This window comes from Ammospiza caudacuta, chromosome 1 (assembly GCF_027887145.1).
Source record: "Ammospiza caudacuta isolate bAmmCau1 chromosome 1, bAmmCau1.pri, whole genome shotgun sequence".
Classification (NCBI taxonomy): domain Eukaryota; kingdom Metazoa; phylum Chordata; class Aves; order Passeriformes; family Passerellidae; genus Ammospiza; species Ammospiza caudacuta.
In genome coordinates, this window is record NC_080593.1 from 45,741,140 (window position 1) to 45,756,299 (window position 15,160).

At 35.0% G+C, this 15,160-nt stretch overlaps 1 protein-coding gene across 1 annotated transcript in view; it reads left to right on the top strand.

Moving 5' to 3' along the window:
• Positions 1-15,160, top strand: part of ULK4 (unc-51 like kinase 4) — a 209,986-nt gene that overhangs the window by 113,255 nt on the left and 81,571 nt on the right. Inside the window, exon 32 of the mRNA XM_058808529.1 lies at positions 9,311-9,416. Coding sequence (XP_058664512.1) covers positions 9,311-9,416 — 106 coding nt within the window. The remainder of the gene's footprint in view (positions 1-9,310; positions 9,417-15,160) is intronic.

The following is a 15,160-nucleotide window of genomic DNA, read 5'->3' on the forward strand; positions in this document are numbered from 1 at the left end:
AGGCCATGAAGAGAACTATAACAAATTATTTGAAGATTACCCTGGAAAGATGTGCAAAAAGAAAAATGCTGTTCAATGTATTCTTAATAATTGTAACAACAGAATGTAGTGTAACTACCTCTGTCTTTGAGAAAGATGTAGAACTTGCTTAGGAGAGCCTCCTATTTTGCTGAACTTAGCCATTTCTGATTCTGTCTTTGAACCATCTGTTAATCTCTGATGAAAATGGAATAAATTAAATATGATATCATATTTAACAGCAAGAGGTATACTTTTTTCAAGTCACAGCATCTGATACTGTTTTGCAAATACTTATGAGAAGCAGAATTGGTTTCCTTTCCTTATGTTCTTCTAGATGTGAGTTAAGCTTTTAATTCTAAGTTGTGCCATTGCTCTTCTTTGCAATGTAAGAATTGACTTTAGAACAGGTGAGAGTAAGAGTTTTCAGAAGTGGTGCTTGTTTTGTGCCAGGCAAGTGCACAGAGTGCTTCATGGAGTATCAGTGGGGTATCAGGTGGCCCTGTGGTGCTGAGTGACTGTAAATTTTTCAAGCTGTCTACTGCCTGGTGCTATTGAGACTGCCACTATGGGAGCAAGGCTCAGGCTAGTCCAAAATTAATTTTGCTATATCCTTGTTTATATACTCAGTGAAGCAATTACTATTTTTTGTCTTAGTTTAATATTCTGAGTGGTAAGAACTAAATCAAAGAACCATAGAATAGTTTGGGTTGGAAGGAATCTTTAACTATCATCTGGTTCCTAGGAAGGGATGCCCTGGGCAGGGATGTCATTCACTGGACCAGTTTGCTCAAAGCCCTGTCCAGCCATGCCTGGAACAGTTAGAGGGATGGGGCATCTATAACTTTTCTAGGAAGCGTGTGCCCGTGTCTCAGCACCCTTGCTGCAAATAATTTCTTCCTTATATGCAATCTATATCTTTTCTCTTTTACTTAAATCCCATCTTAAATTCACAATAATAATAATCTATTAGGACATAAAAATTAATTATAAAACTCATATTGCAAGTATATTTTGAGTAATAATAATTACTATTATTGCTAATCTTGTTAGCTGTCATTTCTTTCTCCGTCAGTTCTCTTTCAGATGCTGTTCTGTGGCCTAGCATCATCAGTCTGTTGCTGGCTAAGGGAACAGCTGTCTTTCAATATCAGTGAATTCCAGTGGCTGGAAGATATTAATTCCTGTGACTGACATTGCATTATGCTGTTAGTATTTTATAGAGATAAAATGGGGCTGTCACTTCAGAAGTATATTTCTGAAATGTATGTACCTGAAATATGACCTATTAAAGTGAACTTTGTGTTCACTTTTTCTAAGGTCACAGGTAGAGATAAAATAAGAATTAAATGCAAAGCAGGAAGAAAACAAATAAAAAAATAAAAATCACAATGTAATGAAAAAAATGCTATTTCTGTCCCAGACCAACATAACCAAGATACATATGCTGTCTTTGGTTCTGGTGCCGCAGGCATAGCTAATATAAAAGCAAACTCTGTAGAGTCTGGAAACTGCAGCAATATCTTGGAAAAATTTCAGCAAGGAGAAAGTATTGTCGTTTAACCTTGAAATTCTCTCTAGTCTCTAGATTAATTTACTTGTTCTTTTTAATTTTTCATCTTGACTACATCCTGTTCCTTCTGGTGAACAGTAATAAAGCAAAATTATGTTAATCATGCACAGAATTTAATTAGGGAATGGGGTTGGTGGCTTGTTTGTTGGACACCAAGTTAAGCTCATCAGTGGTTTTGTATGTCTGTGGGAGATTTTTGGATAACAGTAAATTTCCTTCCTGTTGTGTCTGAAAGAGAAAGAGTGTTTCTAGTATTTACATAGAAAAAGAAACTGTACTTCCTTTTGCTATCTTTTTTTATCATCATTGTTTGTTCCAGTTGAGAAGTTCTATGGCTGTGAACACAAACTGCTCCCTCCAAATGTACAAACATGACTCTTAATACCAGACTCATTTCCTATTTCCTCTGAAAGTGATGAAGCTTTTGATGGCTGTATAAACACTGTCTTTTTTAGGCCTGGACTGTAAAAATACTTATGTTTGTAAGCTGACATTAAGAGATATAGCAAATGCTTCAAGTCTTATTTAGCTTTAATATGTGTATCAAATCCACTTACATTCAGGAGAGTTTTAATCACTGTGGTGCACACACAGATTTAGGACTACTCTGAATTCTAACCTTGCTCCGCTATCGCAGTTCAGTTCTGTTCAGACCAGTGGATCCACTTCAGCTCTTTTTATTCTTGGAATTCATATCCATAGCCTGGCATAAGAAGAAAATACATTCATCTTCAAGTTCTTGAATAAATGCCAAGATAACACTGTGATGCATGGATATGAAAGTGTGTTTGTGTAATACACATACTGTTTATCAGGAACATTAACTGGAGATAGAATTGAGAATAAAGATTATATACCACTAATTTATGGAAGAAGAAACTTTATAGAGATAGTTTGCTCATAAACTCCATTCCTCTAGTTCACAAAGATAGTGTAACATACTAAAAATGTTTTTTGTTTTCTGGGTTTTCAAGTATTTAATAATGTGATTATGGTAAAGATTTATTCGTGCCCATGGTCCTTAATTAACTGATCAAAAAAACCCCAAACCAACAAACCCAACAGATACATTAGTCTACTATACTTTTTTTCAATGTTTAGTCATCTGGAAACAAAAATGCTAAAATGGAGGAGATACTCAATTCTGTCATCTTCTTCAGTGTCAGAAGGAAGGGACAAGACTAGTGATTTTAGAATTGTTGAAATTTAAGTGTTGACTCAATCATTAATTGTCTCATCCTGACCATGGATATTAATCACAGAAAAATCATGCCAAGTAAAATCTCCCTATAATATTTCTTTAGAGTACACATCAATTTCACTATTAAGCAAACAAACTTATTGTTTAAGAGATAATATTTATTGACTATAGCACCACAAAAAACCACTGTAGTCATTAATAGGCTTATTTAATAATTTTTTTACACCTAATAAACACAGTGTTTTGCAATGGAGAGTTTTCATTTGCAGCAATCAGTTCATGGCTTCTCTTGCCTTGACTGCGTAGTGTCCTAGCAGGAATAAAGTTGGTGTAGAGCATAATTGCTTGTCTGCCTAAGCCCAGGACAGAAATATGAAAGAAATGCCCTCTCTCTCATAGGATAATAATGCTGGCTGTGTTACTTTCCAGCATTTCTGCCAGTCTGTTCACTGAGGAATATTGTTAGTGCCCCCCTGTTTCCTGCCATGTGGTTTGATGCCTTGGTATCAACTAACAGGTGTAGCTACTCTAGGAGTACCTTGAGTGGGGAAAGGCTGGAAGATGAGTTTCCTAAGACACCCATGCACCCTAGGATGTGTACTTTGAGCTGAGTAAATTGATAGCTGGTAGAGCCTGGTTGTTGAGTATGCTTGTTTTCTAAATACATGTCTCTTGGGAACATACGAAATCTCTATGAACAGATGTCTACAAATGAAATGTACACAGTGACTTTAAAAATATATATATATAAAATATAAAGAGAATTTCCTCATGTCTTTCAGGCTAGTAATCAGCTACTTAAATAATCCCTAAAATAAGTAATAATAGAAATTAAGGAATGATGTATTTTGAAGGTGCCAAATGTAATCAGACTATACCATGATTCTAGCAACAGAAGATTCAGCAAACATTTCCTTTTCATTTAACAGCCCTTCATTGTTTTCAAATTTAATGTAACTTGATAAACTTGTTATCAACTTTCTCTGTTGTAATTATGGATTGAGTAAATGCAAGTGTGTGGGAAAAAAACAATGCTCTTCAAACTAAATAGTATTTTGAGGGTAGAACACATAAAGCAAGGCATATAGTCAAAAATATTTAACATGTAAATGTGTTTTTCCTGTCCCTTTTGACGGCTTTAATATATCTCTCAATCCAACTAAATTGCAGTGGAGAAAAGCATCCTTTCCTCATTTAGACAGGTTCCATTTCCCTGTACTTCTTTGTCAGCCTGTGGCTTCTCATTCAACATCTTTTTCACCAACCCTGCTGGATTTTAAGTGAGTCTGAGTACAAAGAATAAAACATTCAATTTGAGATTAAGAGGGACAATGGATATTCTTTTCTATCTCTTTTACTTCCTTGTAAAAGCATAGCTTTTTCTCTTTGGTTTTTTTTTTTTTTTGGTCAGGATTTTTTTTCAGTTATGGAAAATGTCAGGAAAAGCTTTTCAATCCCGATCTTGCACCCCTCAGTAGGCAGCGGAAACTGAGTCAGTATCAGTTTTTGCTTTTAAATACTGCTTTAGCAAGTAGTTAGCTATGGATATGGGAGCAGGTTCCGAGGGAGAAGAGACAGAGACCTATTTCTTAACAGCTGATGGTGGATTAATGAACAGAATATAAGAGACTTCTTTCCTTGTGGTGGCAAAGTGTCTTTTGCATCAAAGCAAAATCCAAGCAGAAAAAAAATTGTCCACTGATTGTTATCTGTCATTCTGAGTTCTTGAAGAAGTAACTTTTCATGAATGCTGGAAATTCAAGTCTGAGAAGTGAGTATTTTGGTATGGTAGCTTTTGGCATAACGTTTGAATGCAGCTCCCAAGTGAGTTTGCAGTTCAAATGCTTCACAGCTACTTGAGACTTTCCACAGCATCTCCAGACTTGAGTCTAAATATGAAGTTACTGCTGTGGTAGTATCTATTGAATGAAATGAAACTTGTAGAGTTTCATTGCTTCAGAGCATATCAGTGCAAATTCTTCCAGAATACTGGAATTCTCCAGAGTGAGATATCTGTATAGATTTTTTTCCCCATACTGTCTGCTCAGTTGTACACAAATTTTTCTTTTTAGGAAACCTCAGTGTTAATCAGAATGAATAGCTTTAGTCCTCAGAAAGGTAATTTGTTTAGCTACCTTTTTCTAGGTAATGGGGAAGTTTGTTTTTGTATGAAATTGAGTCTGAGCATGCTCTCTGTGAAGAAGCCTGACTGCTTGAGAGAGGAGCCTACTCAGACTCCCTCTGTTGACAGTAAAGATGAGAGTTGAGTTCTTTCATTAAAGCTTTTAGCAAAAGGATAAGCTTTGAGGTTTCATTGCTGCCAGAAATTTAGGTGCAATTTTGTAGAAAGAGGAAATGTTACTCTGTTTTAAAAGCTGCTGCTGAATTGCTTTGCGATTCATCTGTAACAGTGAATGTAAGATTGTGAAATTTTGCATTGCCTCCTGCAGTGGTATTAGAACAAAATGTAAGGCTAATTCTACTGTTTTCTGTTGGTTGATGCTTGACATTCTAGGTGTTTATTAATGATTTTCTTTCTCCTTAGTTAATGCTTCAAAATCACTACTTTTCCCCTATAATCAATTGACTTTTCCTAAGCACGTATTGACTAAGAATGCAGATGCTCTTTTTTTTTTCAATATTCCAGGAGGAATTTCTGTGAAAGCTCCAGGACTAAAAATCTTTGTATGTGAACTGAATATGTCACCACTGTGATACATCTGAAAAGCGTGATCATTCTAGAAATTGGTTGTCAGATTAGTTGCTCCTTTTTGTGTGACCATACTCAGAGGGAAATATTCGGAAATATTAGTTCTGGTAGAACTGTACTTTTGAAAAAGTCTGATTTTTGAAAAGCAGAGTCGCAAGAGATATGACTGTTATTACTCCTGATTTAGATAATTAATAAGGAAAATAGGATTACCCTAATGAAAGAGATCCATATGATATGCTTTCAGTTTGTGCATAACTGCTGTTATGAATCAAAGGCCACAAAAATTAGAGATTAAAGTTAGAGATTAAATTAATCAAAGTTTCTAATTCTCTATTTCATAAAGTAATAGCAAATCAAAATACGCTACATTGAAGGCAATCTTAAACTATGTTCCTGTAAATAGGTCCTTGTTAGCATCAATGTTTTGGTTTATTTCATCTCAACTATACTGTGACAAAGAATCATTAGATAAGAATGGCATATTTTAATAACTTTATTTGAATATGGTTAATTTCTATAATTTTCTTCTTTCAATGGATTTAGTGTATGAAAAATCAAGCCTCTATATCCTTATGTTCCCTTCCTTACCTAACTTGTGTTCATAGATCATATATAAGCTTGAGGAGAGTGTAAAGTTTAATCACTCTGATTATTTTGAATGAGCCGGAGTACTGTGGTATGTAGTGTAAGATTTAATTACAGAACATCTGTAAACGTAGCATTTAGGGCTTTCTCTCCTGGGTTCTTAGATACATAAATAGCAGACATGTATGTGAAGTCTCCCAAATTGCAAACCTCTTATCACAAGTGCAATCTCTTTTGTTATCTAAAATGTAATTAAAATACTGTAGTTTGCCTAGTACTGTTCTAAGTTCTAATCCCCTTAAAGGAAGAGAAAAGGCAGCTTTAGCCATAGTGTCTTGCCAAGATTCCTACTCCATCTTTGCTAATTCACACCTTTTTACCTAAATGGTTTAAATAAATACCTCAACTGATTTCTTTTGTGAAAGTGCAACCCTTCAAAATTAGAATGAAAAGTTTAATGGCCTAAATACAGTTCAGTCCTATTAGAAAAGCTTGATTTATCTTCTGTGGCTTCTTTTTTTTTAATACTAGTATTTCCTTGTTATGCCCTTGGTATTTCATAGCTGTCCTTTTTAAGCACTGAAGCAATTATTTTTAAGAAGGCTGATTCTTCAGGGTCCAGTGCTTTCCTGCCTTTCATTCGCCGAAGCTGTACATTTTAATGAAGTTGTTTCATCTGTGTTGCCAAACACTAGAATTTTACTGCTTCAATTCTAATTATCTCTGCTGGCAAATGCTATGTTTTATTAAAGCTGTCAAGTGCACTGTTCATTAAATGTCCACAGTCAGTGGTGCTGTGCACACAAATTAGATCAGCTTTACTCCTTGATAGATTATGAAGTTAAATATTTTTATATAAACCTCTAAAATTGAGTCTAACAGCAATCAGTGATGGCTTAGATAAGTAAAGCATACCTGTAGCTTCTTGGAACCTAGTATCTTGTCAAAACCCATCATGGAACATATGTTAAACCATTAGTAGTACAGCTGAGTATACCATTTGTATGATTATTTAATTCATTAAGATACCATTTTCCTTCCTCAAGATATCTACATTGCATCTTGAATTCTAATTTGTATGTATTTAGGGTAAGATAAGTTTTGTTATTTGTGCTTTGATATAAGTAGAAAACATCAGTGCTGGTTGTTCAGCAGAGGGTTGCAAAGCACAATTGATGTCCATTAAAAGCAAAAATGGCTTCACTGAAATGTTACTAACCTGGTAAATGTGAAAGATTGTTATCATAAGCAACTAACAGCTTCTCTTCTAACTGCATATCTGAAAGGGGAATTTTACTAGAAGGTGTTTACTTCAAATATATGAAGCAGTAATAGAAATATTATATCTTCAGAAAAAATACTTGAGTGAGATCTCGTTTTGACATCTGGGGATGTTTTTTGCTTTTGTTATTTTATGTTTTTAGTGTATCTATCACTATCATCAGTAGTGGAAATAGTAATTCTTGCTGTTTAATGTCTTGTTTTCTAGGCATTCTTTAGGAGAATTAATAAGATATTGTGATGATAGACTACCAGATAAACACTTTATCTTTTGAAAATAATGTTTTTCTTATGTTTCAGATATCTGTAGGAAACTAAATTCAAATTTACTTTTAGTACCATGGCTTTATGGTGTCTGTTTCCTGTATTGGTTACCTTACATTTGAGGAATCTGATGTTTATACTTTCCAACTTTGCTTTTGAATTTATCAGGCTGTATTTCACACCTTTAGAGGAACAGATATTTATTATGTTCTTTATGGAAATCATAAATAACATCTCAAAATGCTATATAAACTAAATAGAATTTAAGAGCTCTTGGATATATATATATATATATATGGCTTGGGTGAGAAACTAAAGTCCTTTAAAAGGCTGTGAGGCACTCTTCCTTGTCTCTTCTTATCATGTATTTTAGAGCACTTTATTGTGAATAGAAAATTCATATAATGTGATGATGTGATGTTGAATAGAAGTCTGTGTATGTTTATGTATTTAATTTTCTGTTAATGTATTATACTTGTATATATATATATTGCCTGGTATTTGTAGGAAATAATGCATTTTATTTTTTCAGTGCAGAAACAGGAAGTATTCCTTTGACTGTATTCAAGAGCTGAAGTGATTTTTGCTGTCTGAAATGCTTAACTTCAGACAAGTTTCATCATGTTCAACTTTAAATTTTTTTCAATTGTCAGACAGGAGGTGGACCCTAATAAATGACGTATTCTGTAGCAGTGAAGTAGTTGAGCAATACCAATATACTGAGAGATTTGATGGGAAAGGGATGCATGGAAGTTACCTAAGTGCATGTGAGAGACCTATGATGCATGAAACATGACAATTTTTTCTTAGTTGTTATTTTCACTTTGGATGTATATATATATATATATATATATTTGACTTTGAGTCTGAAAATTGGACAAAATATTTCCTGAATCTTCAAGGAAGATTTGAAGAGTACTTAGGCTTATATTTAGATCTAAACTGAGATTTGTCAAGGCTTTTTCCTATTTTGGGTTCTTGGAAGTTATCTTAGTTATTACTGTCCCTCGTGTGTATATAAATGCATATTGGTTGCATTGCCTTATCCATCCTTTTCAGCCTGAGTGTGCAAGTGTAGTGAATATAACACAAGAAAATAAATTTCTTTAAAAATCTTGGTGCCTTCCTCTGCTCAGTGTAGTCTCAACAATTGTGAAAAATCACTTAGGCAATCTTCAAACATAAGACATTAAAAAAGTGCTGCATTTCAATACATTCATAGGTCTTTAATATGTTTGTGAAATTATGAATGTATACAAAGAAAAGCAACAAATAGACTTATGGTGGGGTTATCAACCTGAGACTGAAAAGAGTAACAATTATGCCATTAATAAAAGAAATATTCAAAGGGAAATATTTCTGGTTCTGAATATATAGAGATGAGATTGATAAAGTTCTATGCCATTTTGAAAAGTCCTGACATTTTAAATCTAGATAAGAATTGGTTTAGTTTAAAAGAACATAGGAGAAGTTTTGGTCTAATGTTGTAGAGCAGGGTCCCTGAAATGGATGTTATCTAAGATATTTGCCTGGTTTTATAATATTTAAATGTTGAATTTTAACAGATTGAGAAAGTACTAGTTTTGTATTACCATATTTTTTAAGGTAATAGTCTTCTAACTTTGCAAAAGAAATACTGGATTTTTATATATTTTTTACTGTTTTGTTTTTCCAGAGATACCAGGACAGTATACTTGGGAATACAATGCAAACTGTAATTGTTTTACTGAATAATATTGTTGCTAACAAAAGTGTGAACATGATTGCACTCTTTCAAGAAGGTATGTCGTCTTTATCTTTATTCTCCTTTATTCTCAGACGTTTCCCAGTGTGTAGTAGCTGGCACTGTGTGAAACTAGCTTTTATCTATTTAGATTTTGTAGTGGTTGTTAGATAATCACATTGTAGCTGATGTCCTCCTCATCACTTCCTCTTCCTTCCTTACTGATTTACAAATTTAACTTTTAGAAAGTCGTTCTTCCAGGAAAATGTGCTTACAAAAAAATTACTAACTGAAAATTACATTATGCCTGTGAAGAATGGCTTGGGAAAGAAGTAATGGACTAAAGTACTAACCATAACACTGCAGAGTGTAGAGAGACTTCTGCAAATTCTTCCTTTTCTCACTAGTTAAACCTGTGAAAGGATAGCTGTACAATATTTGTGCACACTTTTAAGAAATAGCTTCTGTTCCAGTCCAATGATGTAGAGCAATGGGGTGGAACCCAAGCTGACTATAAAGTCTTTGTTTACAAACCCTTGCATGTCTTCATGAAATGCTTACCACCTACGCTGGGTAATACGACACTGGCACAAGTTGCCTGGAGAGTGATTGGATGCCTTGAACGCATCCGTGAGAGCGTTCAAGGTCAAGTTGGACAGGGCTCAGAGCAACCTCATCTAGCTGAAGATGTCCCTGCTCATTACAAGAGGTTTGGACTAGATGACATTCAAAGATTCTTTCCAACCCAAACTGTTCTATGATTCCATGATTCATTTAACTGCATTTTATTATGTAAGCTTCTTTTATTTAGAAATTGGTTCGGAAGAAAAGGTTTCTGCTGTTGGAACTCTATATAAATTACAACCTTGTTTAATTACATTTTGATAGCATTTCTTCTGTTTATCATTAATGGGTGAGTGACATCTAGCAACACAGGTCTGTGTTACCATTTGTACTGTTTGTTGGTACACATACCAGCCTATGAATCCATCAAGGTAGGTAGTAGGAATCATGTCCTCATTTTCATAATTAGCATAGTAGTTTGAACACTGACCCAGAAAGCAAGAGAAATGAATTCCTGAACCTTTCTAGACTTAAGGCATTGGATGGGCAATGCCATTATTCAGGAGACAAACTGTAACTTGACACTGTTGCTAAATAACATATTCCTCTCCTCTGTTGCAAACAGATTAACTCTGAAGTTAGTGGTGTATTAGTGGAGAACAGAGCCAGGAAAAAACAAAAAAGGAGAAAAAATGGAATAGTATGACTAATTTGGAAAAGGCTGGTTAATAGTGTTCTGATTCTTTGGTTATTTCTCACCAAACTGCCTGTCACACTTAAAACTGCTTCGGTTTCTTGGGATTGAGATGTATGTGCTGCTTTTACTATCTTTAGGCACGGCTGCTCTCTGTCAGGCAAAATCCTAAGTTGGCATTGACCTGAGCTGCAGCAGGGTAACTTGTTAAAACTGCATAATGCGAAGAAGTTTGTTCAAGTCCCACAAGCACTGTAACCACATAATTGGCATGCCTTGCTTAAAGTAATACACCTCTGCTTTTCTGTGTGGCAAATTAGCTGCAAAACTGTTTAACAGCATTGCAGAAATGCCTCCATTCCCTAAATATCTCTTCTTTATTGTCCTACAGAGCAAACTCCTGTGTGCTTTTTATGCTGCTGGTAGTATGTCTGTGCTCTTTCACTTTTCATCTGCTCCAAAAATAAAATACATCTCTTCAGTCATGCTAGTTTCCAAACTAAGGAAGCAGGATAGAAATATTATTAAAGTCTTTTTCTTGTGCTATGTCCTAATGACTCCAGTAATATTTTCAGACTAATACTGATTAGATAACACTAACTTGGGCTCACTGAACTTCAGCAACCACACTAAAGAAAGCAGCACAGAAGCCAAAAATAATTTAGTTCAAGTCAAATGTCTCCATCTTCTCTCATCCCTTTTCCCCACTGTCTAATCTTCAGAGTACTGGAAACCTGGATTTTGGCCAGTGCTTTATTGATTTAGGGCCTAATTGTCAAGTAAAGAACTTCTAAAATTTGGTTTGCCAAATATGTTATGAGAGTATTGATCCTTTAATTGCAGACTCTTAGATTTTCTTTGAATTGAAAGGGGAGAGAAGTTATTCTGTGCAAATTGAAAGGCTTTAAATCCTTTGCATTACTGTCTGTAAATATATAGTGTTCACATAAGGAAAACACCTTAAACTTCTGCTGCCATATCTTTGGCATTTAACTTCTCATTTTTGAATTACTTTTGTGTGATGGAGAAGAATGCAATCTAGTAAATTGAAAACTAAGCTTCCTCTTCCAGAAAAATATCCTGGAGTCCAAGTAGAAAAGTTGAACATGAGTCAGTAGAGTGCCTTTGCAGCCATTAAGGCAAAAGAGGTCTGTGATGAGAAAGAAAAACTGAAAGATTGAGGAAAGTGACTATTCTCCTCCATTCATTGTAGTGTCTAGTTTTGAGCTCCAAACTATAAGAAAGACATTAACAAGCAGGAGCAAGTCCAGAGAAGGGCAACCAAGATGTTTAGGAGAGTGGACCACATGATGTGTGTGTTTTCAGACTCTGCCTGTACTATTATATGAATGTATTCCTTTCAGAGTACAGAGCTTTGTATTTGCCTTTGTTAAACTTAAAAAGGTTTCTGGCAACCTTTTCTTGGAGCTCTTCAGCTTCTTGAGTTCTTTCTGAATCCATCAGTCCTTCATCACATCAGCTGCTTTCTTCACTTCAATGTCATCTGTAAACTTGCTGAACATGCATGTTAATACATCCTATTAACACAGTGTCTGTGTTGTTAATGAAGGTATTCAACATTCATGAGCTGTTCTCCTGTGTTAAAAAAAGGCTGAAGACAAAGTATTATGGTCAATTTCATAATTTCATTACTTTCCCTTATTTCCCCTTTACAGTGTGATAATTAATTCATGTATATATGGAGCTTCAGAAATTAAAAACCATGGATACTTGCTGAACATTAGAAGGAGCTCAGGTTAGATGGTCAGTCCTGTCGAGATTTTTGTATCTAAGAGTCAAGGCATTAGCAATGAAGATTCCTTTCCAATTTTGTGCATGCCTTTCTTCAGCTTCCAAGAAGCTGCATTTTTGCAGACAGATCATTTAGAGACCCACGTCACTGTTTCTTTTTGTGCCTGTTAGCCTTCAGAACTCTCACTTGCTCAAAGGAGTTGTATGAGGTGATAGTTTTTTTTAAAGGGCTGTAGCTTGCATGTTGAACTTTCCCCTTTCTCAAGGAAATCTTGCATGATGGCACTTTCTGCATTACTGCTTCTGTGATTTTCTGTTATTAAAAAATGATATGGTTGTGTATTTCAGCAACTTCCATGGAAGGTGGATTGCCTGGTATTAATTTCTTTCTTCCCTGAACTGTCCTTTTGTGTTAAAATACATCAGACATGTACTGATAACTACTTAATGTGTTTAAAGGTGAAATGGAGAATAACATATGCAACTGAAGTCACAGAGGGAATTTAAAATGGCCTATACTTGTGTTATCAGCTATTAAACATTTGTTCTGTTAACATTAATGACAATTTCAACTTAATAATCAGAGGGGAATACTATGATTCAGTTTAATTACTGAGCCTGGAATTCAATAAGGTGAGTGGGATTAATATAGGGTCCCTTGTGAATAGTTAAGGAAAGATATTAAAAGGCCAAGACAATTGTGGTCATTTTCAGGAAGTTCTTCTAAGAGAGTGACACTTACCCTCTCTTCCTCTGTCTTGGCTTCTGGCTGCCAATCTTTCTTTCTTCCCTTTCCCCATATTTTGATACTGGGCAATTTTAAGTTCACTTGAGAGAGCACAGAGGTCCAAATATGTATTCAGTCTATAATAATCATTATCTGATGACAGAAACCCAAGTTAATGCCATAATTTAGAGAAAGACAAAAGCCTTATCAATTAAATATTCTTCACTAGCATACAGCAAATAGAATAGTGCTATACATGACATGTACAAAATATAGATATGTACTTATACATTATGTACTGTAAAGATCTATTAATTAATATGTCACTGTGGCCTTTTCAGTATTCACTTCCCATTTTCTTTCTAGGATGCCTGCAGTCTCTGTTTTGGGTTTGTAACCACTGAGTTTAATGGTGTGTTGGTCAGTGCCTGAGGAGGGTACCCATGAAACGATCCCACAGGCTCAGTCAGTGCATGGGAACAACTCATGCTGGAGGGTGTCCTTATATTTGGGTGACATAGAACAAAACAGCACCAAGGTTCCAGAAACAGGGGCAGGGAGTCATCAGTATGGAGGATGGTGACTTAACTGGCATAGAGGTAGGCAGAGATACAGGATGCAGATCTGTATGAAGACAGGTATTTTTAGTTCTACTGGTCATGAAAAAAACAGCCATATATTACTTTGTGCCTGTCATGTTAAAAGGGTTGACATTTGCTGACTGCAAAATGGAAACCTTGTTCTAGATGCTAAGATTGAGTTCCTAAGCAGGTGTTGTAGGAGTATAGTGGTTGATTATCTGTTTCTATAGACAGGCACTAGACCAGTCTACTGAAAAGACATTGTCTCTCTTAGATGTGTGTCTAGTGACAAGCACTGACATACTGACAAATTTATACATAAGACAAACCATGAAGTCAGGGTTGGCTGCTTGATAAGTGAGTGGTATGAGCCTGCAAGGCTGCTTCATTATGTGGATGTGATGATTAATAAATAGCCAAGTGCACCACAGCACTTAATGTAGTGAAATTCTTATACTCAAGTACAATTAACAGATGTATAAACTTTTGCTTTCAGTTCCATCTCTTTGTTGCTTTTTTTTTCTTTACTTGTGATTTTTTGGGGGGTTTTGGTTTGTTTTTCACATAGTTTGTAAAAATTAAAACCAGAAAAAGTTGAATCATTGTCTAGTGAGCAGTGCTTTCCAACTCTGAGTATGGTTTATCCATGGGTGGTATTCAAAGGCAAGAAATGTCTTCATTCTAACTGTTGCATCATTTTGTTTATAGGAAGAGTTTGAGTATATCATGTTAGATTGCAGAGAAATGTCTTTCAAAGACTTTAATTGCTTTGCAAGGATCTTCATTCTGAAGAAAAGAACAAAACATCTTGTTAGAAAATAGATCTTATAGGCTGCAGTGGATAACTTCTAATAGTCTGTATGCAGCTATTTATTCCTGACAATGCATCAAATTTATTATGTTTATATAAAAAGCTATTTTCAGCATGTTTCAAAAGTAATTCCAAGCTTCCACTGGTATTCAAGGCTGATGTAGTAAACTGTTTTCAGCCCAGTATTACTTATGAGTGAGTTTACATTTTTAGCTTTTCTGAATCCCATTATACTCCATAAATCAGTCACAAATTTTTTTATGATGGTTGTGTAAGGAGATGATTTATATAAAAAGTTCAATATAGTAATGTTGAATTGAATTGCCTTTCCCAGACTGCCCTGTTGTGATCTTGTGTTTGGCTACCATACTGAGGTAACTACCACTAGCAGAGTACAAGCAGAGATGTTTATCTCAATGTTAACAACAAGTTTCCAATATATGAAAGAGAAAATCCAAAACTATATGTCTAAATGATGTTGAATCTCAAAAAACTAAAGTAAAAGGGGTATTATGGGGTTTAGTGCAATAAAAGTAGTCTTTCAGTTGTGTGAAAATGTGACCACTATTCGTAGTACATGGCTCTTTAAGCAGTTTGTGTAAAACTTGGAATTCCTAAGGACTTTTGGTGGAAATGTGGAATGTCAGCTACAGCAGTCATAATATTCAATATC